Consider the following 26,843-nt stretch of genomic DNA (forward strand, 5'->3'; position numbering starts at 1 on the left):
GGGAGAGTCTCAAATAAAGGCTCCCAGAAACAAACTCACATTGGGGTCTGGCTGTTAACTCCTACCAAGAGTGTCCTTACACAACAGGAAACAATACTGGCCACTCCACCTGCATTGCTCCGTGGCAGAAGCCAGAATGTGCAGCACCCACAAGCCATGAGGACAGGACAATGCAATCAACCCTTCAGCTCCTGTCCATCTCTATCTGCACACAACTCTGGGATCACCACAGGGCTCTCATGCAACACTGGCACATTTTGTGCAAGGCTAGCTAAAAATTTAAAGATGATGTTGATGTGCTTCTATTCTCTACCTCACCCACCATTAAAGTCTCATCACCCAGCCCCCAAAATACTATGTTCCCTGCTCATAAATGGCATCACCTACATCCCAGCCTCTCAGGTAGGAAACTTGGGAAGGCAATGTTGGAAATGAGGTGATCCTGCAACAACACCATTGCAGCATGGAGGGTGCAAAATAAAGCAGCTTCTTATTGACTTTCTGTGCTTTCCCCACTCAGGCTGTTGCTCAGCCCGATATGGGCTGGCCTTCATCATGCTTCTCTGTAACTTTTCAATGTTCACACAACAAATGAATTTTAGCATCGCCATGCCAGCTATGGTGAACAACACAGCCCGGCCCAGCCAACCCAATGCCTCCACAGACGTGCCTCCTACTGACGCCCCAGACAGCAGGAATGAAACTCCACAGGAACTCAAGGCAGTGGTAAGTTGAATGAGACTGTGGACTGTTTCTTCAATTCAAATGGTTTTAAAAAGAAGAAGCTTATTTATTGAGTATCTAATATGTTCCAGGAATTATATAGAACAAAATATCTAGGGAGCTTATATCCCTATTTAATGTCTATGTGTTAGCATGGATTCACCTAGAATGAAGGAAACTGATTCTGTCATTCAGTGCACATAAATTCTTCCCCTAAAATGGTGAAGATATCTACATAGAAGTTTCACAGATTTAAATACTCTCCACTTTTTTCACCTTATTTTTATTATCTTGGAGATGCTGCTCATTTATAGGATTCTTTCTTTTTAGGCTCTGATTTTAATTGGTAAGTTATCTGGGGAGGCAGGGAAATTGTGAACGGGGAAAGATTAGGTTGAATTTCTCTCTCTCTCTCTCTCTCTCTCTCTCTTTCTCTCTCTCTCTCTCCCTTTCTCTCTCTCTCTCTCTCTCTCTCTCTCTCTCTCTCTCTCTCTCTCTCTCTCTGCTTGATAGAATTGTTGGATTAGAGGAATTGAGAGTAAGGAAAAGAAACTGCCAGTTATTACCATTTTCTGCCTCTTAGTCCAAAGATTAACAGTAGTGCAGTAGTGTGCTGTCTTCATCTAGGCCCCTGTGTATGACTGGAATCCTGAGATCCAGGGAATCATCCTCAGCGCACTCAACTATGGCACAATCTTGGCGCCAATCCCTAGTGGCTATGTGGCTGGAATATTTGGAGCCAAGTACGTGGTTGGTGCTGGCTTGGTCATTTCCTCAGTCCTGACCCTCTTCTGTCCACTGGCAGCTGATACTGGGGTGACCTTGCTCGTTGTCCTTCGCGTTGTCCAAGGCATAGCCCAGGTACCAAGATTTTTAACTGTGAGTAGATCATGGGTTCCAACGTGACCTCAGATACTAAGAAGGAAACTTTTATTTTTATTTTACAGACCATGGTATTAACAGGTCAGTTTTCAATTTGGGTCAAATGGGCTCCCCCAGTGGAAAGGAGTCAGCTCATCGCCATTGCTCGATCAGGTAACTGGCACCCTAATTGTCAGCTCTATGCTGCATCACCAGACAGCTGCTGAGTGGAGGAGCAGGAAGTGACAGCAGGTTGTCTGGATTTCGGCTTTTATTACTAAAGCTGGGAACTCATCTTGGTTGAGTTTCAACTGTAGGAGGCATAGAGAGTCCCAAGCCTGACGCCCTCATGTGAAATACCCTGACTTCTTCTGTAGGAACATTACTGGGAAGCATCGTCATCCTCTCTGTCGGAGGCCTCCTCTGTGACACCATAGGATGGCCTTATGTCTTCTATATCTTTGGTGAGTTTGTGCTCCTCCACCTCAGAATTTTGGTTTAGGACAGAGAATGCTGGGTGTGCTTTCTTGATCCAAGTCATCTATGGTTTGCCAAATCCTAACGGATTTGGATTCTTTTTAAAGATTTATTTCTTTATGGAGAGAAGAGCTAGGGTATAGCCCATAGGTGTGGGGGATGAGAGGATTCACCAGAGACAGGGCAGGGAGCAAAACAGGCAGATTGACCGAAGTTCACTGCTGAGGGGAGCAGCAGGCCAGTCAGGAGAGATCTGCTGCACCACGTAGGTAGATCCCCGAGGGCCAGCAAATCGAACTGATGCTGCAGAGGCTGCTGATTGCTTCACAGGTTGAGTCTTAACCCCTTGCGCCACCAGGGAGGACCCGTATAGATATTTTTTTAACTGAAGTTTGTTGCAGCAAGGCATCACCACACTGACAAAGAAACGGGAGTCATGGAGCAAACTGTTCTAGCAAGATGCTACGAAGAAGGCAGAACCTTGCCTTTTTATGGAGGGAGTGATTATGCAGAGTATTACTCATGGCCGGAGGACAAAGAGAAAAAAGCCAGGAAGAAGGAATGCATGTTTAGGTTAACTGCACTTTAGGAGAGAGGATTCTGCGAACCCAATTCAGATTTACAGCCCAGTTTTCTGGCCCAAAGTTAGAGACCAAAATCAAACTTTCTGACCTTGGCTTCTGGTACCCATCTTGTTAACAAGGCATTCCGCTGATGTCTTTCTGGGCGCAAAGTTATATACCAGTCAGCAGCTCCCCAAGCATTCCCGGTCCTGCCTGGTGACATATGCTCATTGTCACAGGAGTTTATGCATCAGCTCTTGCTTAAATTAAGAGGCGCCTGTAATGCCAGGATGGCACAGTGTAGGTTTTCTATAATCGGGAGCAGACCAGGTAAATGAGAGTCCTGGAGCCCTTGGTGGCTACCTCAGGCTTTTCCTGAGCTTTTACATGCAGTGCAGCAACCAGGTACACGGCAGGCAGGGGTGCCGGGTGGTGTTGGGTGTGTCAGGAAGCTGGCAGGCCTCCCAGCCCTTGGTGAATCTTCACTCTTTCTCTTGTTCTCTCTCTTGCCTCTGCTTCTCTTGGCGAACATATCAATACTGCAGTCATTACTCACAAGAGTAAACAATATAACAAAAATAACAAAGTAACAAAAAGCAGGTGCCCCCATCAGGCATGCAATCCTAATGGTGCAGGGCAGAAAAGCCTGAAAATTACTTACCCACATGCCTCTGCAGGGTCAGGAGTGAATGGATTGGTTGGGCCTAATGGGCTTTGTGCACATAAGGCTGAGCTGCCTAGCCCACACGGCAGCTTACGCAGTCTTTCATTCTAGCAGACCCACAGAAGTGGCTAATGTCAGACCTCATCATGAGAGACTACAAATCACATTTAAGTTCAGGGAACTCGAGCATGTAGCTAAAATAGCCGGATGACTTTAGAGACATCATCACATTCTCTTCAGTTTCTAAATTCAACCCAAAGAAGGAGGCCACCTGGGTTGCTTCATAAGCTATTGAACAGGTTATCTTGGTAGGAATATAGTTTTAGCCAGGCTTACTTATTTCATACTTGTTTTAACATTCTCTTAATATTACTCAACCAGGAAAGTGTGGGAATGAGACATGATCATAGGTAAAAGAACTGAGTGGAGTAGAGAATCAGCCAATACAGGAGGCAGAGCAGGGCAGACCACGTGAGGCTCAGGAGTGGGTGAACTACACAGAGACAGAAATTTTCAAAGTCACACTGAGTATTCCAGTGGCAGTGGTCTACTACTTTGCAATATTGTCCATACTCAGTCATGGATGGAACAGTCCATCTGCTTTGACTAATGTTTGAGGTTATGTATTTTTACAATGTTCTTTTAAATCCCATGTGCAACCTGCCTCATCTGGTGGGACCTGGAGGTTCAGTCTATTGGCGTTTTCATTAGAGGATGGTGCTCTTACTTCGTGGTTTTTATTTATCAGGTCATGGTTTTTAGAAGAAAATATGTTAAGTGTGATCACTATGGCACATGAATCTACCAGTGTTCTGTCCTAGAAATTTCAAAAAGAATGGGCTAAAAAAATATTCAAGCAATGGGAGAGGATGCTGGGCTCATGATTTGAGAAAGAGCAATAGCATGTTTAAGACAGGAACTCACTAAATACCCACGGAATCTATTAACATCCTACATTATCAATGTGCTAAATTTCACCAGTGCTAATTTTCACGTCTATCCCTCCATACTTAATTTTAAGTTTCTTGTTGAGAAAACTGTGCTTTGCCTTCCTAAACTCTCAAAATCTTAACAAAATCTTGGTGTTTATGGGTTGCTCTGTGTTTGTGAAGGATGTGTCATTCACAACCAAGCAAGTAAAGAGAGCTCTTGAGATATTCTTAATGACCTAAGAAGGGACTTTTTAGATGAATTTTGTTTTCAGAGCATACCAATAATCCTGTGTTGGCAAATTCCAGATAATGTTTGTATTAGGGAAAATCCATCTGTTGAAGATGAATTTCAAATTTACAAATTTCCCGGGTAATCACTTGCACATATGCCTGCTGCTTAGTCTTCAGTGCTAGAGGTAGTGCTTTTGGAAGGACTAAATGATGGAAGGAACTTTGCAGAAGTATTGCAAAACTTTGCAGGAGAAGAATTCTTCCAGTACTTCCATGTGAGAAGGTTTGTAGCAAGCAAGGTAAGCTCACTAGTATTTCTAGCAATGGTGCATTTCAAAACTGCCCCAACTCTGCTTCAAAAGAAATCATTTGTTCTCCCCTTTTGTGCAGCTCCATTCTCTGTGTCTTGTATCTGCCTTGGGTATTTGACAATGGGTAATTTGGACCATGTTCCTCCTATGACAATGGCTAAGACCTTAGAAGAAAATTGGAAACAATATTGTGGTTCTTAAAGCATGGACGAGCAAGTTATATGTGTGACCAAGGCCAAAATCAAGTGCTGGGAAAGTCCTCTCCTCCAGCGATAGGTGCATGCTAGACTAAGGATGAGGACTGGGGTCAGTCACTGTGGACCACAGGATGCACCCCAGGTCAAAGTCAAATTGACAGTATTAACTGAACCCTCTTCTCCCAGGTGTAATAGGCTGTGCCTCTTCTTTGCTCTGGTTTCTTCTTGTCTATGAGGACCCTGTGAATCATCCGTTTATGAGCACTGGTGAGAAGGAATACATCATGGCTTCCCTGGCTGAACAGGTGCACTAAGCAACTCCTCTGTTATCTCCATGTCTGTCTGTATGTGTTAGAGGTGAGATGTGCAGTGGAGCAAAGCTCCTGGCTTCTAATAGAGGGGGCATTATCTTCTGCTTTCTTCTAGGGCAGATCTCCAGGCTGGTCTGTTCCCATTAAGGCTATGATTAAATCCCTGCCACTCTGGGCCATTTTAGTGTCTGCATTTTCTATATACTGGCGTAATTATATTATAATAACATACACACCAACATACTTCAACACTGTACTTGAAGCTAACTTCAGAAATGTAAGTACAGAGGAAGTTCATTCTGTTCCTCTGTTAAATGCTTCTTTATAAAATTTTCTGTCTTTTGTTTGGTTCAAAATTCAAGGATTATGCCCAGGATGGTCAGGGAGAAAATGCAACCTGGTTCACTTGAGTGTTTGTTTGGAGACTTTGCGTCACTGAAAAGAAATCTTCTTTTAATGGGAAGAGAGTGGAATGGCTCTAGGACACACATGCAGAGAATGCCACACTTTTTAAGAGGCCTAAGCAAAAACATTACATTTATTCTGAACAATAACTCCAGTGAAAGCACTCTGTTGCATGTAAGCAACAAAGTTTAATAAAATTGTGTTTATCTTTAAGAAGTTTGTGACATAGGAATCAGAAACACACTGAAAGTAAGACATGATAGTTGTTATACAAAAAACAGTAGGAATTTTATTTAAAGATTTCTTTATTTGGCCTCCCTGGTGGCACAGCGGTTGATCGCTGGGTTGCGAAGCTGCACGCAGCCTCTGCAGTGCTGGTTCGATCCCTGGCCACCAGTGAGAGTCCCACATGGCGCTCAGACCTCTCCTGCCTTCCGCTGCTCCCCTCAGCAGTGTGCTTCGGTCCTTCTGCCTGTTCTGTTCCCTGATCCAGCTCTGGTGAATTCTCTCACCCTCCCACGCTTCTGACTCTACCCAGTGCTTGTATAAATAAATAAATAAATAAATCTTTTGGGGGAAAAAAGAGATTTATTTATTTTTGTACAAGAACTGGGGTATAGGCCAGATGCACGGGAAGGTGAGAGGATTCACCAGAAATTGTGGGGAACAGAACAGGCAGACTGACAAAATACGCTGCTGAGAGGAGCAGTGGGCATGACAGGAGAGGTCTACTGCACCATGTGGGACCCTCGCTGGCGGGCCTGGATCAAATTGGCACTGCAGAGGCTGCGGACAGCTTCACAGCGCAGCACTCAACTGCCTGTGTCACCAAGGGAGGCCCAAATAATAGGAATTTTTTAAGAAAAAACATTTCTCTCAATTTTAACATATATAGACTAAGTGCACATATGTGTGGTGCTCTCTGATTTTCCACTCAATGAACAGATTGTTGATTGGCTGACAGGAGCTTTTCAATTCTTGCTAAATGGATATTCTAATACTGGGAAGGAGGGTATAGATCTCACTGAGAGGTATATTCACATGGTCATTGAATTATTGCTTTTCTCACCCTTTGGAATCAAAAGCAGTGTCCCCAGGGTGACTGGGCTCCCTGGTGAAACATGGAAAGAGATAACAGAGATCTAGCCTCTTAGCAGAGGTCAGAGCCTGGGGCTCCTGCACACAAGGAGGCTGGTGTGCTGAGATCAGTAAGTCCAAAGATGGGGTAGGAGGACCAGAAGCAGATGAAAAACAGAACACAGGCCAGGGAGTGAGAAAACAAGACATCTAGAGAGCTAGGGCATCAGAATGAGAGAGGGACGTCCTACAGCTGCTGTTGGGGATGATCTGTCTCTGGAGTGAGGCTACGTGGGCTCTCACCCTCAGACACCAAGGCTGAGGAGGACCTGATGGGAGTGGTTGGAAAGAGAGTTGAGAACTCAGTGCCCTCCCAGCACGGGAAGTCAAGAGACCTGAACTCGTTGCTCTCAGGGTAATTTCTCACTAAGTCACGTGACCTCGATGGTCTCGGTTTACTCATCCATTAAATGAACAGCTTGGACCAGATCAGAGTGACATGCTCATTGTCTGGATTATGTAAACCAAAGAGTGGTCCTCTGTCCTTATTCTCTTTATTGGTCATTTAAAATAGAAGCTGAATTGATAATTACAGGGTTCCCCATTTTAAAATCTCTTTTAAAATATAAAAAGGCAGTTGGAACATCTTGCTGTCTTCCTGTTCCCAATCTCCCCTGTTCTCCCAGCCCACTCCACACATACAGTTTTTAAGAGTTTCTCAGAATTTTTCCCATTGTGCCTTTTGAGAATCCAAGCCTACAGACATGAATATTTTTCTCTAAACCATTTTAACACAGTCCTTACATACACATTTTTCCCTCTCTGCTAATTGTGTGTTCATAATTATTAGCCTATTTTTGTAACAAATTTTCTTCTTTTAAATATCTTTTTTCCAGGGAAACTTTATATATACAGGAAGAATTAGTGGTTTTTTACCCCTCAAATTGAATTTTATGAAACTTGATCCACAAGCACTATTATTATGTTGACTCACACCAGTAATGTGGAATTTGTGTTAGAGGGATGAGCATGTAATGAATAACCCCAGATCTAGAGAATCTCCCCACAGCTCTGTCTGAGTCATAGTGAGGGGTGATGACTTGTCCCTCACTCATCTCCTTCCCAGAGTGGGGTCATGTCAGCTCTGCCGGTATGTGTTGCCTTTCCCACCTTTATCCTTGGAGGTCAACTCGCTGGTTTTCTCCACTCCAGAAATATCCATAGACTCAACACCATCAGGAAACTCTTTACTGCCTTAGGTAAGAATGGAGGTGAATGGAAGGGTATGTGGGGGGCGCGCAGGGGGCCTCCTGTTCACTGTTTGTCCTCCTGCCAGGGGTTCTTGTCCCATGTGGACTCCACCTGCTCCTGCCCTGGGTGAGATCCAGCCAAATCACCACCCTTGCCATCTTGGTAGTGTCTCCCATCTTCCGCAACTTGTGTGAACTAGGAGTTCTTCTCAACATGGTGGATATTGCTCCTCGGTAGGGACTCTGCGTTATCCTCATAGAAACTCAGTGCAGGTCCATCGGCATAACCCTGCTCCGACATATAGATCAAATATGAGTGACACATGAGACCTGTCACGGAAATTGTCAGTACTATAATTCCTTGAAACACCCAAAGATGCTCTACTATATCAAACTTAGTTTTTAAAGTGAAAACAGGAGTAGACAGTGGCCACAGAACAGCCCAGTGAGCAGAGACTCCCAGCGATATCCCTCCATGGGGCATCAACTGTCACATAGGGTGGGTCCCTGAAAGGACTTGGAAACGCCACAAGCCTAGCTCATGTAAAGTGATTGCAGGCAAAGGGTGGGGACAGCAAGAGGAACATTTATCTTGATATAGGTCAATATCAGAGGTCAATGAACTTTACCCTATAGCTGCCAGAGACATTTCACAGTAAAGAAAACACACTCATCCTCAATAATGCAGCAATATTTGTGAGAAATACCTTTTCTCAGGGGAGCCATGTTTTTTAATGAGAGGTCTTTTATATTCTAGGAGAGAGATATTTTATACACCAAACCTGGATTCTAGAAGATCAGGCTCCATAGCACAGTCCAAAGAACATAAACCAGCTACAGGGCCCTAATCTGTATATTTTGTATAAAAAGTGTGAGAAGTTAGTACAGGTGACCCCCTGGAAGTCTCCAAGTAAGCGCAGGATCCTACTATTCCCATCAGGACATTTCATTCAGGTTTGGTCCAAAGTCAGCACTGCCCCAGGCGTCCTCAGTGGTAAACACAGAGTTGTGACAGATGAGCTGGGATTAATCTTTTATTTCCAGTGAATGTTCTCTCTGCCTCTGTTTCTGTCTCCCAGGTATAGTGCCTTTCTCAGGGGACTATCGGAAGTATTTTCCTCCTTAGCTGGAGCCATCTCGACTACCATCACTGGCTATTTCATAAATCAGGTGAGAAAATGTTCTCATGAAATATTCATAGGCCAAATCTGCATTGTCACCCAGTAGAAGTCAGACTTAGAGTATTTTCATTCCCTCCTCAATGTGGCTTTCACAGTTTGTGAAACACAAGTGTGTAAGGGGAAGCTGCCATGGTTTGGTGTGGAATGCAGGAGAATGCACAGTTTTATGAGTTGATGCTTTCTGAGATTTTAGAAGATGCATTTCTCATGCTACTCAGCAAATTTTCTAGAAAGAGTCTTGACCTTTTTTTTGACGACAATTTCCTTTAAAGAATTAGTTTATCTCTTGGCATTTTATGTCCCTTCTCCACCAGTTCCTTGATGAGATGTAGAGTGACTTGATAAGAGGGTCTTTGGCCTGGCTATTGCAGAGCATCTGTGGTATAAGCATCTGTCAATTGTGCACATGGGTTCTGAGGATTCCACTCATTCCTTCCACCAATCCTAAGGAATTGGGATGAGATGCACAATGAAAATGCTGAAAAGTAAGTCACACCTTAGTAGTTCCCTTAGTCATTTGTCCACTGAAGTGTAGTCCATGATCACTCTGTAATCCAGCAGAAACCCTGGAATGATGTGATCCAAAAAAGTTTCATCTACTTGCTACCTTGACCCTCCTGTATAGAAATTTTCTCTTCAGTGAGAGTTGGACAAATCCCAATTTAGGCAGACTGGCAACCTCGTGATGGTGGTGATGTTGTGTTTGGAGTCTGTGGGTTTGGAGTGCGGGGTCCTTGGGTTCACTCTGGGAAAGGTTTCACCAGAGCTCCTGTTTCAGCAGCACACTGCAAGTTTCCCAGGTGAATTTTTCACAAGACAGAGATGGTAGTTATATTTAAAGGGCAGGTTTATTAGGGAAATGTCTTACGGGGCAGGGAGAGGGGCAGCCCAGACCCCGCAAACCTGCCTGCTCTAAATAGGTTCTGCCATCCACCGCATCAAAATAAAACATATGGGACTTTAATGAAAAGGAACTTTAGTACAAATAGGAAACAATTCAGGAAAGGCAAAGAATATAGTTTCTAGTTCAAGCACCCAAAGTTACCTGTCCCCTCATGGGTAAAACTCCATCCAAATGGGATGGGCCCAGAGCCAGGCCCAAAGCCTGCCACAGGTCTAAAGCACCTTCCAGTGGAGACCCACAGACAAGGATCAGAAACACCCAGACAAGTCTGGGAGGAAAAGAGCAAAATCAAAATCCAGACAAAACCCACCATGGTCACCTCCCCACGGGTCTCTCACCCACATCTGTGTCACCCAGTCCACGACCAAAAGGCCAGTGTAGTTTCTCCAGATGTCTGTCTGCTCCATGTTTCTCCTCCAGGGCTCCTTCTGGCTCTCCATCCTGCTTCCTTCCTTCCTCAGTCTCCTCTGAAGCTTCTTCTCTTTTCTTTAGCTCCACCCTCCTTAGGGTGGAGCAGGAAAACTGGAACTTCCCTTTTCTTGGGCACCACCATGTTACAAAGGGACAGAGAGTAAAAGACACTTACATAGACACAAGCGGGCAGGAAGAGCTGCCCCAAAATGGACAGGTTTGCTGGGAGAGGCCAGCATGGTTCCAAGCAGGCGGCCCTGAGGAGAGCAGCCTCCACTGAGGTAGTGAGTGAAGAGAAGTCCTGGCAGGTACAGGGCATGGGCAGGCAGGAGGCCTGCCCTGCAGAGGGAGAACGTTAGCGAAAGGAAGCACCTGCATAGTCACAGGTGGGCAGATGGACTGCTGCTGCATTGTCAGGGCTTGTTAGGTTTTATCATTTTCAGGGAGGGGCTCATATTTGTGGGTGGGTGGCTTGTGACCCTGACACTCTCTATAGCAGTCTGATAGTTTCGGGTATTGCACCTCTGGGTCTGGGCGTTGATGCCTAAGGGTTTTGGTTTTTATAACTGGGTTAATGGCTTACACTCATCCCCTCTACCCCTACCAACTTGTGTGAGTTAGGTTCTTGACCTTGTATCTCCTTTCCAGTTTTTCTATTATTCTCCATCAGTGGCATCTATATGAATCCATCTGCCAGATTGCAAATACCCCAGTGGGCATTGGAAAAGCCCCATAGGACCTAGAGAAACTTACCTGCATTATATTTAGGAAAGATCATACATCTTTTGATAGAAAACACTTTCAGGGAAGGATTCCAAAAATACCATTTATCCCTAGAAACCATCTTGTCAGGTGCCCAGAGGGTGAATTCATGAGAATAATTCAATAGTGGGTTGGACTAGAGTGATGGTTGAGCCCTAGTCCTATTTTTCTCACTTCCTCATAGAAATCACCCATCCTTTTGGATCCATATCTGCATCTCTGTCTCAGGTGTGGCTTTCTGGAGTTCAGAAAGGGCATTACTTAAGTTGGAGGGTGAAACAATGCAGTGGGGAGAAATATTGGGATGAGGCCAGAGTCATGGGGGATGAAAGATTCACCAAAGACAGAGGGAGAACAGAAAACAGATTTAATGAAATACGACACTAAGAGAAGCAGCAGGTGGGAGAGGAGAGGTCTGTGCTTGTAGGAAGACATGGGACTCCCTTTTGTAACCTGTTTCGCAGGGCTTCTCATAAGTGGGGAGTTGATTTGATCAAGTTACTTCTGGGATGTCTGTTCTTGGGAACTGACATCGGACACAAAATGTATCCTGGCCCTGCTTCTGCATTCATAGTCAAAATGATCAGTCTTATGGCCCGGTTCCCACAGCAACCTTATCTATTCCCTTTGTCTATTAGTTTTTAAGTAACCTGCATGGGTGGGGGCTTAGTTTTTAACCTTGTTAAATGATAACCAGACACTGAAGAGCAGCATTTCTTTCTCTACTTGGACAATGCTGCTGGCATACTTGCCCAGTCTGCTGGTCAATTGCCTTTGGCTTCTGAGGTGTCAAGCCCTGATGTGTCCCTGTGTTTGCAATTTCACCAAAGATTGAGGGAGCAAATCAGTTTCTAAAAAAAAAAAATCTATGGCCTGCTTCCTGTTCTTTATAGGTTGTCCTGGGGAAGACAGGAAGCCTCTTTGCTTCTACAACATTCCAAACTGTGGGGCTCTTCCAAAAGCATAGTGGCTATCTGAATATATGACAGCTGTTATGCTTTTTGCCAACTTGGAGGCCTTTGGTACAGATTCCACCTATTGAGCTGAATGTGCCTCAGCCAAATTGGTATTTTCAAAGATTGACCCCTCAGCAATGACAGTGAGATTCTGGATGAATCTCAGAGGCATTAGCATCTGTATTCCAAACAAAGACAGGATTAATTCCTGAAACTTCATGCAAATTATTCTGCAATTTAAGGGAATCAATTCATCTGATGCAATTATGGTGAGATTCAGCTCCCTTAAGTTTCTCTGGCAGCAAAGTGCTGGGTTCAAGCTATCAATTTTACATCTAAGAATCATTATTTTAGGGAGAGTAGGATTAGCTCATGTGTAGTAGACCAGTTTGCTGAGGAACACTATGTGTGCTGTGAAGTTGGGATCACTTCTGCAGAGTTTGGTGCATTAGGAAAACACGATATGTTTATCCATCAGAGCTTCTTCTGTAGTTCAGCACCAAGAAGTTGCTGCAGATATGGTTCTTAGGCAGGAGGGCAAGTCTCCATTAACTATAAGAGCCCTAAGGGCCACTGGAGAGCTCTACCTTGAGTTCAGACCCCAGAGGTTTTACAAGGAGGGGAAATGATTTCTCCTAGTTTGCATGTCCCAGAACTGGGACTCCAGTTAAGATTTATTTTAGTGTTGACACTGCTGTTTTGTGGAGAACCTTGTTACCACCACCATTTGTAGATTTCTCACTCTGAGAAAAGGCATCTGGGAAAGTAATGGCATGCAAGACAGAAAGAGGAGCTCCCGAATGGATCAGAGTCCTCATGGGAATCCCTTGACTTTCTGCTTGGACTTCCCCTAATGAAAATGATTGTAGAAGTGAACAGATTCTCTTTAGTTCTTTGGAGCAGTACTAATCTAGTGTTAAGTTTAGTCTCAAGAACTAAGTCAGAATCTTCCTCAAGGTCTCACAGTACGATATTTTGCATAACCCAAGTATGAGTTTTCTATTTTTATTTTTTATTTTTTTGATGCATCTGTTTTACCACTGTTTGTGGTTTAGAGGTATAGGATCTCCCCCTTCAGATATTGTTACTATATCACATTCAACATCAAAACATCTATAGTCCTCCACCATAGTCCAATAGGACCTTTTTAGTTTTATTTATAATCTTTGATACTTAATTTTCTGATGGAGAAAATATAGGTTGACAACACTGTTGGTAGTTTCGAGGTATAGGCTCTCAGGCAATGTGACTAGTTTAAACCTGCAGGATCTTTGTTCTCTTTAGAAATCTCTGGATCTCTGGTGTTGACACTTGTGTCCACGAGGTGGCAGGTTGTCCTCGTCTATTTAATCATTTGAATGCATTGCAGCTTGGTAATTGTGGTGGCTGTCTCTTTTTCTCAGGCTTTGTTTTTTTTTTTTTTTTTTATTAATAGAGGCATGTTTTTTTATTTATTTATTTGTTTGTTTGTTTTGTTTATACATGCACTGGGTACAGTCAGAAGCACGGGAGGGTGAGAGAATTCACCAGAGCCAGAGCGGGGAGCAGAGCAGGCAGAAGGACTGAAGTACACTGCTGAGGGGAGCAGCGGGCAGCAGGAGAGGTCTGCGCGCCATGTGGGACCCTCCTCTGGTGGCCGGGGAGCAGCCGGGGATCGAACCAGCGCTGCAGAGGCCGCGGGCAGCTTCGCAACCCAGTGCTCAACCGCTGCGCCACCAGGGAGGCCCTGTCTCTGTTTCTCTGGCTTTGAATGTTTTAGGTAATTTGCCCGCTATGAAGACCTGCATGCTAGAGGGTATTGACAGCAGAGGCAGTGCCTGCCTCTTTACCAGAGTGGTCAACTTCCTACACAGTCTAATAATGCCTGGTCCATCAGTGGGTGCTTTAGGTGGGTGTGGAAGGATTCAGGTACCAAACTTCCTGGCCTCTGGAGAAGGAGGATAAAGGAGCGCTGCATCGCCTGTTTGTTCATCAATAATGAGAGTGGAGGGGCTAGTGGATTGTGCTCTGGCTTTGTTAAGTAGAGATTCTTTTCGTTTTAACTTTTTTAAACACCAGTAATGGCAAAGACATGACCTTATCATTTCTTCTCTTAGAAACTTTTAGGTATCAGTGGAAATAACTGTCCTAGTAGCCTGTTTTAGTTTTGAGCAGTTTTTCTAGCTGCATCTGGAAATAGAAAATTTGACAATTATAAGTGCCCCACTTGACCTCTTCAAAGAAATTTTCTGTTAGCTAATTCCTCGCACCAAGGAAATAATTGCCACTATTCCCTCCATAAATGTTGCCCATAAACCCTACAAGGGTGGTGATATGTGGTGCATCCCCTGCCACTCCTGCTTTATTGGGTTTTGAAGTCTCATTTCCCATAGTCAGCCTTGCCTAGCTGATTTCTAGCTGAACTTTTTTAATCTATGTGCGGGTATAGACTGGCTTCGTTGGTGTGTCCCAGGGCGGGCTTGGCCTTTACCTGTCTCAGTTTACCTACAAACTACTTCAGTCAACTGTAGGAGCTCAGGGTGCAGAGGATCAACCCTCATGTCACGCCCAGGTGAGCACAAAGCTGTGTGAAAATGCTCCCCCTGGAGGACCGCTCCCTAGTCATCACAGCATCTAGTCTCAGCATCCTCTGGTGGGTTTGTACTCGCATAGACACAATGGACACGTGGATCAGAGGGAGCACTGGGCCTTTTCCTGTGGAGACAGTCAAGACTGCTCCGGTTAGTTGGTCATTATATTCTAGCAAATTTTATCTTTCCGCTCAAACAGAATACCCATAACCACATGCAATGGACCATCCTGGGACTAGATTTCCACACTGGGAGCTGTCTGATCTGGGATAAAAATCCTTAAAATCTCTGGGATTGTCAACCAAACCTGGAGTCACATGACCTGGCAGTAGTCACCAGTCACCAAGTCTGAGCTCTGAGGAATCAGATAGAGTCAAGGTCACTTGCTGGTGCCCTGAATTTGGGTCTGCTCCTGGGGCTCAGGCAAAGTCTCTGAGACACATGAGGTCCCATGTCTTGATTTAAGGAAATTGAGTGAAACACAAAAAGGAATCAACACTGAGGACTCAAGCCAAGAAATAGCTTCCAGAGAGCTCTGGGAAAACTCTCAAATTCTGAGCCTCACAAGAATTTTATACTTTCCATGGAAAGGAAATCATTTGATATTTTCAAGGGTTTTTCTAGAGACTCTCTAGACAGGTGTCCCATTAATATTTTTATTTGATATTGTCTGTGCATTTAGTTAAACAAGGACCTATGTTCGACTTTATCCTGCTTAGGTAGAGACCTATATTCTGGGAACTAAGGGTTTTATTTTCCAGGAGAAAACATGCTTTTTGTTCCTGACTCAGTTTCTTATCAAGGCCAGTCCAGCTGTTTCTGTAGGCTGTGTCCCTTAGTATAAACCAGGATGAGGAGTTTCCTTATAATTGCTTATTTTAACTTACACCTTTAATGTACAGTGTGGTTATCTATTGTGATTTGCCTGGACATTTGCCTTCCAAGGATGTGGCACTTTTCAACTGAAGCCTTAAAATTTTCAGGTGTTCTAGAAAGGGTAACCTTATCTCTGAAGGAACTTATCAAATATTTACAAAATCTGTGAGATGCTGAGCAAGTGACAAAATAAAGCAAAAAAAATGCAGGAACATGCTTGGGTGGGCAGGCCCATCAATGGTCAGGCAAACAACCCTCTCACCGTTGAGTACATGGTGTTTATGCATTTGTACAACCTCCCATATGGGAAATGCTTTCAAGGTTGTCAGAATATATAGCAGATAAATAGAGTTTTTCCTGAGAATATTATTAACTGCCTTTATGTGAAGACATATCTCTAGGCTGGACACGTGAGTATATTCTGTGAGCTCCCTGAGGTTTTCTACCAGTAAGTCATGAATATCATGAGGAATAGCAGAAAAATCTATTCCTCATGGCATCAAGTCCCTTTCTTTGTTTTTCTTTGGTGGTGCTGTTTATGGGTATACTATCTGAACTGGAAAGAGAAACGTTGCTCCGAATTTAAATGATCAACTAATGGGTGCATCATTTTGTAAAGCTTCAGTCCCCTTCTTATGACTAGGGATACAAGCAGAAATGGATGTTTAAACAGGAAATCCTCAAGCTGACATTGTCCCCCTTTTCTGACTCATTCACTCATCTATGAACTCATTCATCTATTCAACAACTGTTTATTGAACATTAGTATGTGCTGTATATTGTTTTAGTGAATAAAATAAGACAAATACCCTGCCCATGAGAAGCTTATGCTTTAGGAAAGTAGCCAATGAAAAGTGAAGGAATGAGCAAAATAGAGAATTCAATGAGTGATAGAGTAAGTGCTTAGAAAGGGGGAAAGCAACAGTGGAGAGAGGCCTGGAAAAGGGATGAATTTCAATGTTAGGTAGACGATGAAGGAAGGACTCACTGAAAAAAAAGCATTGAAGCAAGGGAACAAAGGAGGAGCAAGTCAAATTACTCTTTGGGGAGGAATCTTCTAGCAGAGGGAAAAGCCAATGTACAAGAAACATCCCTGCAAAGTCCTGGAACAAGCAGGAACCCGTGGGTGTCGGAGCAGAGCTGGAAGTGGGAACAGTAGGCCAGGACACCAGGGTGCCAAAGCCCTTCTCAGCCAAATGGGAAAAGACTAGAGGCCATAATCACCTGTACTTCTCACCTCAGGACTCTGAGCATGCCTGGAGAAACGTCTTCTTCATTGCAGCTGCTGTGGACATAGCAGGCCTGGTCATCTACCTCATCCTGGGAAGAGCCGAAGTCCAAGATTGGGCATAGGGTCGACATTCACCCATTTCTGAGCAACCACCTGGTGACACCTCATATCCTGGTGATTAGTTGTGCTCACCTGCCTCATGGAACCTTCCCAGTCCATGCCTGTGTGATGGGCTAGCATCCAACTCAACTGACTTGCCTCCAGTATCTTGTCAGGGAACTTGGCAGTGTATTCTGGGAGTGCTGCCTGTCTATTTACAAGAGGGGTGGGGGAGAGCCTAGTTATTTAACTCTGGGTGCCTGAAAACATAGGTGTATCTGAATTTCCATGCCTTATGTAACAACAGGCAGGGATGAACCAAGAGAATATGCTTAGTGAAACAGTAAGAAAAGGAAAGACCGTAAGACTTCACTCACAGGTGGTGCATGAGGAAACCAAAACAAATAAACTAAATAAAACAAAAACATAGACCACATAGTAGTAGTAACCAGAAGTGAAGGGGCCATATGTAAAAGGTGGAGTTAGACCTTTCGTGGGGATAGGTGGTCTATTCAGTTGTTGATTTACATGAATGTACACTGAAACCTATAATATGATAAGCCTATGTTATGTCAGTTACATTAAAAAAAAGTGGGAAACACCCTTTTGGCTGCAGAAAATGGTCTGTGTGCAACTTCATTGTCTTCAGTTGACAGTACGGGGGTCTCATGTTCCCGTGTGAGTTGATGCAGTAAATTATATATCAAAATGAGTATTTCAATAATCTAATCGAGAATGTAAGTTTGTTCTTAAATCGAACACAGGAATTTTTGTTACCTAGTAGTGCTTTGTAAGTGGAGGTAGGGAGGAAACCAGACTTTCCATCTTCTCTTCACTGAGCTGGTTCAAAGGTATGTGCAAGCTCTTCCCATGCCCTGTCATCTGCTGAGCAATTCTGTGTAGTGTTTTCAGGGAAAGTCTGGAAGAAAGTCAAGGTGAGCTGCTTCACAGGACAAGTGGACTAAGGCCCCATGAGTTCCCTCGGGATAGGTGGAATAATGTATCTGTGTTAACCACCTGATATTGATGGTTGGTTTGTAGTTATGTAGGAGAATAGAGTTTTGAAGAAAACATTGCAAAAGTGTATCCTGAAGGACGAGATATTCGTACAGGGCATCATGCCAGCAGCTCACACTTGCGGTTAAGCAAAGGTCCTTTTTACCTATTGTGCAACTGTTCTGTATTGGGGATATTTTGAAATGAACCAAAATAATGAGTAACTATATTAATGGCATTAATGGCATACCTTTAAATCATGTTCTTTTAACTCATGGGCTTTGATTTTAATATTAATAGCAGTGTAACCAGGTATGTGGTAAACATCTGATCTAACACACAGCAGAGTAATTAAATCCAGAGCCATGAATCTGGAAGATGGTGGAGAAAACCTACTCCTGTTAATGTCCCAGGCACAACACTGTTTACACAGGGAACCCATGTTTGTGAGATATTTTTATCAGACAAAACTGCACAGCTTACACAGTGGCATTGCCTGGTTTATCCTGATGCTAAGAAATTGAAAACTAAATATATTTCAAAATGCTTTCAAGGTTGTCAGAATATATAGCAGATAAAGAGGGCTTTTCCTAAGAATATTATTAATCGCCTTTTTGTGAAGACATATCTCTAGGCTGGTCACGTGAGTATATTCTGTGTGCTCCCTGAGGTTTTCTACCAGTAAGTCATGAATATGATGAAGAATAGAGAGAAAATCTATTCCTCATGGCATCAAGTCCCTTTCTTTGGTTTTCCTTGGTGGTGCTGTTTATCGGTTATACTGTCTGAACTGGAAAGAGAAAATGTTGCTCCGAATTTAAATGATCAACTAATGGGTGCATCATTTTGTAAAGCTTCAGTCCCCTTCTTATGACTAGGGATACAAGCAGAAATGGATGTTTAAAAAGGAAGTCCTCAAGCTGACATTGTCCCCCTTTTCTGACTCATTCACTCATCTATGAACTCATTCATCTATTCAACAACTGTTTATTGAACATTAGTATGTGCTGTATATTGTTTTAGTGAATAAAATAAGACAAATACCCTGCCCATGAGAAGCTTACGCTTTAGGAAAGTAGCCAATGAAAAGTGAGGAAATGAGCAAAATAGAGAATTCAGTGAGTGATAGAGTAAGTGCTAAGAAAGGGGGAAAGCAGGAGTGGAGATAGGCCCCAGAAGAAGGGGTGAATTTCAATGTTAGGAAGATGATGGAGGAAGGACTCACTGAAAAAGAAGCATTGAAGCAAGGGAACAAAGGAGGAGCAAGTCAAATTGCTCTTTGGGGAGGAACCTTCTAGCAGAGGGAAAAGCCAGTGTACAAGAAACATCCCTGCAAAGTCCTGGAATAAGTGGGAACCCGTGGGTGTCGGAGCCTACTGTTTTCGCTTCCAGCTCTGCTCGACATCCATGGGTTCCCTGATGCTAAGAAATTGAAAACTAAATATAATGATCTGTTGTCTTAACAATCTCTGCCTACAGTCCTTATAATATTACTTCTTTTTTTCTTACTCTCAGGAATGAAGTCTGCTTTCAAAATTAAAAAGTATAAACAGTTCATGCATCATAGAGGAGAAAAAGAAGCAGTAATCTCAATAGAAGCTACAAATACATTTCAAAATTCAATTTATATTCCTGTGTTTTGATTTTTTAAGCTCAAGAGAACAGAAAGAAAATTTGTTAAGATAACAAAATATATCTATTTTAAATGAAGAACCAACTTCACTATGTAAAAGGAAAACTGAGTAATGTCGTGAAGAAAAAAGGAATACATTTATTCCCTTATTCAAGTTTGTTCTGGCAATTCTGTTAAAGACATGAGTCCATGGTTGGGAGGAGGTTGGTGGTGGAGATAAAAATATCGAAGGAGGGGAAACCAAATTGCTATTATTAATTTCAGGTGATGTTATTGTCGACTTGAGAAACAAATAGACAACCTATAAAATTCCCAAAACAATAGCTTAGCTATAGTTCTTTTCAGGAAAAAAACAAACAAACAAACAAAAAAAAAACCTATATTATAAGCCAGACAGGCTCAGGTGACAACTGGAAGAAATAACAAGATGCCAATGTTCATGGAAAACTCAAGAACCTTGTGCAAATACCTGTAATCAGAAGATCACCAAGATCATCTTGGTCAAGTAAAACATATTATGACACCACTTTATGGACAATATCCCTCCTTAAACAGGTGGATAGTGGGGAGAGTTCTGAATAGGACAAGATATACTCTATCCAAAAGGGAATTTAAAAAGAGCAAGAGAACCCTCAAGGGGAAAGTGCTGAACGGAGAGGCCAGAGAGGATCAGAAACCACACTAATGCTGACTGGAAATTAGTTAGATGTAAGGGACCTCAGTCTGGGTTTGTAGAATGCAGGAGATTTTCTCATAAAACAAAAGTTAAAATTAAACCATAAATCAGATAAATTTCTTTCATTTGGTAATGGAATAACTAAAGATTTTAGGTAATCATTTACTTTTGGAAGAGAAAATTTTGTAAACATTAAAGAATGATTCTAGAGATTATTTGAAGGGAATGAGGATGCTGCACTCCACCTCAAGGTAAGTCTTCAGTCTTTTCCCCTTAATATTCTGCTTTTGAGATGATTGATGGGGCTTTTGCCTTGAGAAAAATGGAAGGGTGTCATTTTTCCTGTCTTGGAGTAGAACTTGTTGGGTTGACCAGAGAATACCTTTATCCTGAGATACTTCTGAAAAACAAGGAAAAGCCACTTTTATTTTAAATAAGCAACCCCAGAAAACTAGGGATAAAATCATCTGATAGCTGCAGAGAACATATATGAAATATTTTAATCTGAAGGCGAAACGGTATTTTAGAGTACATTTTATCTTATTTTTTCCAGATAAAATACTTATTATTGATTTTCTTTTTATTTATTTTTACATCATTGTTTATTTTTAAGCAATGTTTGCTTCCCCCACCTCCCCATCCTGCCCCTGGTGTAGTCCCCATAGAATTTTAGAGTATATTTTAAAGGGTTACCATCACATAATATTGGAAATGGGCTAAATTACCTGCTGCACAATATTTATATGTCATGTTTGTTTTTTGAGTGTTGTAGAAAAAGAATTTGCTGATAACAAAATGCTCAACTTGGGCAGAAAAAGATAGTCAGCAGCACTTTATAAAAACAGAGTAGAACTTTCCAGTGAATTTTGTTTGGGAGGAAGTAAACACAGTGAAATCCCATATTTGCAAAGTGATTAACAGGTGAAGATTTGGGGTGCAAAGGAATTTTTTTGCAGCTAAGATTAAGACCCACTTGGTATGTTACTCATCCATAGAAAGTACTCAGTGTAGAAACTAAATTAACAGAATTTTGAGCCCTGGAGAATTCTGCATGATACCTTAAAGTTCATTCCCATTCTACAATGAGCTCTCAAATAGCAGAACAACATACACGTTAATGCGAATGAAATAGTCTCAGAGTCAGTCTCGGCTAGGGACACTGAGTAAATTCATCTAAGAGTGGCTTAATGTCTTTGCCATTTCCTCCTCATTTACTTAATCTCTAAATATGGGGATAAGGGAGATGCCTTTCAAGTTACAGTTCTACCCAAGCTATAAATTCATACACGTGATATCTACTTGGCAATGTCCCATCTGCTGAGACTAACAGATACTTCAAACCCAACATATCAAAGGTGATCTCTTCTTTTGCTTCTGGAAAGCTGTTCTCCCACTCACTTTCCCTTCATCATTGAACACAATGCCACTGACTCATTTGCTCAAGTCACCCATCAATTAGATGTCTCTAAATGGTCCCTCCTCTCCCTCTTCCTCACCCCATACCCACCTCATTGCAATGTTGATGAATTCTGTCTTCAAAACAAATTCCAAGTGGGGTCTCTTTTACCGTGATCACTGTGCCAGGTCTCCACCAACACTTACACAGGTGACTACAAGAGCCACCTCTGTATTCTCTTGGTTCTTCCTCCAAATAGAACATGAACGACACAGTGGCCGGTCCTGCCCTCCATATGCTTTATTGACCCCTGCATAGTGTTGTCTTGGCTACTACTTTGATTTTAACTAACATCATGACCTTGCTCACTCTGCCCTGGCCACAACATTTACTTTCTACCTGGGGAAAAAAAAAAAAAAAAAGGACAAACAGGACCTCCCCTGTGGCGCAGCAGGTTGAGCGCAGCGCTGTGAAGCTGTCAGCAGCCTCTGCAACTCCGGTTCGATTCCCAGCTGGCCAGGGATAATCCCACATGGCTCAGCAGACCTCTCCTGTCTCGCCCGTTGCTCCCCTCAGCAGTGTGCTTCGGTCCTTCTGCCTGTTGTTCTCCCCATTCTGTCTCTGGTGAATCCTCTCACCCTCCCATGTCTCTGTCCTGTACCTCAGCTATTGCATAAATTAAAAAAAAAAAAAAAAAAAACAGGACAAACATACTGGTTCCATTGCCTGGAACGCTGTTCCCCAGAGCTGCTTCCCTGTCATCGTTCCCATGACAGCCAATAGAACCTTTTCCTTCAACCAGTGTCAGAATAATTGTTAGAGGTGGAAAGGAATTGCTCTCTGCTTCTGATGCTAGTTTTCAGCCACCCTCATTCTTCTCGGTTTCTCATAGCAAATGTCACTCATTGCTTTCAGTCAGTTGTGCATCTTATGAAGGCTCTGCTGGAGTGAAGGAGGAGTAGAAGATGACAGTAGAGTGAAGTTGGTCTTTTCTGGGTCAAGATTACCTAGACCATTCAGTCTTTTGTACTCCCTTGTGGATTTCAGCTGTGTTGGCTCCTTTTCTTTGAATAAAGTCATTGAAACCTTGAAAGGGGTTGCATGGAATCTGTATATTGCTTTGTTAAGACAGCCATTCTAACCATGATAATTCTCCCCATCCACGAGAAGGGAATATCTCTCCATTCTTTGTGTTTTCTTATTTATTTTACAGTGACTTATAGTTTTCCTTGTACAGGTTTTCCACCTTTTCTTTTCAGTTTAGTGTTAGAAATTTAATTACTTTTATGTGACTATAGATGGGATTATATTATGATGTCTTTCTCTTCTATCTTGTTTCTATACACTCGCACAAGTGATTTTTTAAAACTGGTTCTTAGAACCTGCCAAATGTGACTGTAGGTGATGCTTGTGGAGGTGGAGAGTGCAGTGTGGAGGGATCCCAATGAACTGCAGTGGAAGACTCGGGTGCCTTGGTGATGGGTGTGGTGTGGAGACATACACTGAAGGAGAATGTAAATGAGGAATAGTTACTTCAAGTAAAGATATAATCATAACCCACAAAATTATGTCTACATATGGACATTTACATAGTAGATATTTCGATAATAAAAACACTTTCAAAAATGAGTAGACATTAACGAATACCCAAGGTATTTGCTGATGGAGAGGAGAAAGGCATGGGATACAAAGGACAGTGGGGGAATATAAAACAAAACAAGGACATTCTCTTAAAAAACACAGCACAGTTATACAATTAGAAATCTACTACTACTATAATACTGTAATTAAGTCAACACACCAGCTCCCACAGCGATGTCATTTATATCAAAAGAAAAATGCTTGTTCCTTTCATGACCCAATCAGAGATCACATGTTGCATTTACTTCAATGCCTCTTTATCTGACCTGGATTCAGTTCCTCAGTCGCTCTAGTCCTCATGACCTTGACCTTTTTGCAGATCTGAGGTCAGTTATTTTGTGGCATTCAGGTTTTTTAAATATATTTTCCAGTAAATAGATTCAAGATATTCATTCTTGGCAGAAGAACCACAGAAGTGAGTTGGTGCCTTTCTCTGTGTTTCATATCAAGCGTCACAGATGTTAATTTATCCCATTAATGGTGGTATTAAAAATGAATGTTTGATGAAGAGGTACATTGGGTGAGGTTTGGGGGTCCTGAGCACAGGATCTTCTGTCCCTGGGGAGTTGGGTTTGCCACCCTTCTGAGACATGCATGTGATGCAAACTCTAAAACTCTTGTAAAAATTATTAAAAAATAAAAGGTGTTTGCCTTTCTTATCTTGTATATAATGATGCTTATAATAGACAGCTTTTCATATAATTTAATCCACTGGAATCCCATAGATAAACTTCAGTGGTAGGTAAGAGGTGGCTTATATATAAATATAGACTATTATATATTTGGTAATCATTAAGGTTTTATTTAAAAAATTCAAAGACTGGGCCTCTCTGGTGGCTCAGAGTTGAGTGCTGGTTTGTGAAGCTGCCTCTGCAGCGCCAGTTTGATCCCTGAACATTGGGCGAGGGTCCCACATGGCATGCAGACCTCTCCTGACGCCCACTGCTCCCCTCAGCAGTGTATTTTGTCAGTCTGTCTGTTCTGCTCCCTGCTCTGGCTCTAGTGAATTCCCTCACCCTCCCGCAATTCTGACTATACCCAGTACTTGTATAAATAAATAAATAAATCTTTTTAAAAAAGAAAAAGTAAAATTAAAAAAAAAAATTCAAAGACTGTTATCAAGTTTTACCATCCAGTTGCTGCCATATCAGTTGAGAGACATGGGAATGCAGAACTGGAAAGAATACTGTAATTCAGCAGGGTAATCCAGAACAGTCCAGGGCAATCCCTCATTAAAGAGGCAGAGATGAAGAGGCAGGGTAACTGGGACCTTCCCAAAGCCACACAGTTATCCAGTGAGAGAGTCTGGATGACAAAGCAAGTTTTTTGAACCCTAACTTAACACTATTCCCAACAACAAAGCATTTCCCCCAATGCTTGGAAGACTTGGTGTTATGTCACATATATGATACTCCCTTCTCTCTGTTTGCTCTTGTGTTGTTTTATTTCAGTAGGTAAACTCTGGTAACTGGGAGAAGAGAAGCAGCATGTCTACTAGAGAAGAAGCCATGGCAACAGAGGGAGAGGCTTCTGAAGGTGTGACCTTAAGCGTGACTCCAGCACAAACGCCCAAGAAAGGTAAAATCATATACTGGTCATAGATAAATCTTGGTCTATATCACTTTCTTTTCTTGACAAATACTGTATCTTTTTGCTACTCCCAAGAGTCAAGAACTCTACACAAATGAAAACCAATTTGTTGATAATTATTTAATGTATTAAGAGAACTTTGGACATTACAGAGAACAGGTAGATAAGTCATTATTTATAGATGAAGGAAAAATCACAGAGTAGATGGTCTGGGAGAAAATAGGAAACCAGGGCCTCCCCGATGGCACAGCAGTTGAGCACTGGCGCAGCCTCTGCAGTACCAGTTGGATCCCCCGCCACAGGGCGAGGGTCCCACGTGGCGCGCAGACCTCTCCTGCCGCCCGCTGCTCCCCTCAGCAATGTATTTCATCAGTCTGCCTGTTCTACTCACCGCTCTGGCTCTGGTGAATTCTCTCACCCTCCCATGCCTCTGACTGACCAGTGCTTGTATAAATAAATAAATAAATCATAAAAAAAAGCCCAAAAAAATAGGAAACCGGTCTTGGTCTTTCTGCTTCTAAGTCCCTGAGGACATCCCTTTAGATCTCCCTGCTCATGTTTGATTCAGGTCTGCTCAGAGAACCACTTTCCCTCTACAGCAGCACAGAGGGTTGCTTTTCCTCCTCCTCTCATCCATATTACAACTTACAGTTTTTGCTATACTATGTCATAGAGAAACTCTTGCTTAAACATGCAATAGCAGAGTCTATAATTTCAAGGAGAAGTATGTGAAACAGCAAAATAGACAGTATTAATGTGGAAAAAATGAAACATATGAATGGCATTGAAATGAAAAATGCATGTGGGAATTGATACTTTGACAATGATATTGGCATTCATGCCAATAACGCTAGCAATCTATTCCTCTATTGATCTGCAGAGATTGAACATCAGCAATCATGAGGGAAAGAGAGACTGAAGAATTCAAAATTCATGCAAATTATGGGGAATAGGTAAATTTCAGAATTTTTGATGCAAATATAACAAACTTTTTTAAAGAAAAAAGTCATCATCAAAAAACCATTTAAGATCAGAGGAAGTTGTCCCTTTTTAAACAGAAAAATCATGTTCTATTATATTCACTAGAAAACATTGGTAAGATTTTTAAGGAACAGAAAATGCTTATTTATCTTGTGCAAAAGAAATCCAAATAATTTATGGATCTTCATACTTAAAGATGTTGGAGTTTAGCTCCTCTCCACTTGAGTGAGGTCTGTACTTGTGGCTTTTCCCGGGACACAGTGTGGACAGGGAGGAAAAAGAAGGCGCTTCATAGTAGAGAGACCTGAAAAATTCTACTGCAAAACAGGTCATCAAACTCCATGGCAACAATATGAATCATGGTGCTAACACTCAAACTTAATATGCTCTGATGGGAGAGCATCAGTACCCTTCTATATTCTTCTTCTTGATAACATGTAAGCTCAGTTTAACCGTGAAAAACAGTGAGAAATGCCAAGTAACAGACATTCCACACAATACCTCACTGGTACTCTTCTAAGTGGGCGAGCTCACCAACATGAAGAAGGTCTGAAAAACTTGTAGGCAAAAGTAGCCCAAAGGTGACATGACAATGAAATATGCTCTGGTGTCCTGAATGGTGCTGAGGGACAGAAGGAAGACACACACCTAAGATGTGACGATGTCTGAAGATGAAGTGTGGCATGAGTTTGTGTAAGTTCATTCGTTGTGACAAGTGTACCAAGCTTATGCCAAATTGTAGTAATAGCAGAAAGTGAATGTGCAGTATACAGACTTGCACTAGTTCCATAAGTGTGAAGCTTCTTTGAATAAGACTTACTAGGAAAAGTAAGATGGCTAAGGGACTGATCACAAAAATCTACAAAGAGCTGATGAGACTCAACAAAAACAAAGTAAATAATCCAGTCCAAAAATGGGCAGAAGAGCTAAAAAGAAAC

At 42.3% G+C, this 26,843-nt stretch overlaps 1 protein-coding gene across 1 annotated transcript; it reads left to right on the forward strand.

Annotated features, from left to right (window-relative positions):
• The first annotated feature begins 576 nt into the window (after positions 1-576).
• On the forward strand, positions 577-17,015 carry LOC119253091 (probable small intestine urate exporter). The gene is made up of 10 exons (XM_037520748.1): positions 577-726; positions 1,351-1,584; positions 1,671-1,758; positions 1,962-2,048; positions 5,146-5,264; positions 5,386-5,547; positions 7,879-8,011; positions 8,089-8,236; positions 9,082-9,172; positions 16,905-17,015. Exons 1-10 carry the CDS (start codon positions 577-579, stop codon positions 17,013-17,015), a joined length of 1,323 nt encoding a protein of 440 aa, XP_037376645.1.
• The last annotated feature ends 9,828 nt before the right edge of the window (positions 17,016-26,843 follow it).

This window comes from Talpa occidentalis, unplaced genomic scaffold, assembly GCF_014898055.3.
Source record: "Talpa occidentalis isolate TD23 unplaced genomic scaffold, MPIMG_talOcc4v2.1 talOcc4.2, whole genome shotgun sequence".
In the NCBI taxonomy this organism is placed as follows: Eukaryota; Metazoa; Chordata; class Mammalia; order Eulipotyphla; family Talpidae; genus Talpa; species Talpa occidentalis.

Excerpts from the sequence above, each read along its gene's own strand:
- LOC119253091 (XM_037520748.1), top strand. The coding sequence starts at position 577 with ATGTTCACACAACAAATGAATTTTAGCATCGCCATGCCAGCTATGGTG. Across the intron at positions 1,759-1,961 it reads CATCGCCATTGCTCGATCAG|GAACATTACTGGGAAGCATC; the intron begins GTAACTGGCACC and ends CTTCTTCTGTAG. Across the intron at positions 9,173-16,904 it reads CTGGCTATTTCATAAATCAG|GACTCTGAGCATGCCTGGAG; the intron begins GTGAGAAAATGT and ends TTCTCACCTCAG.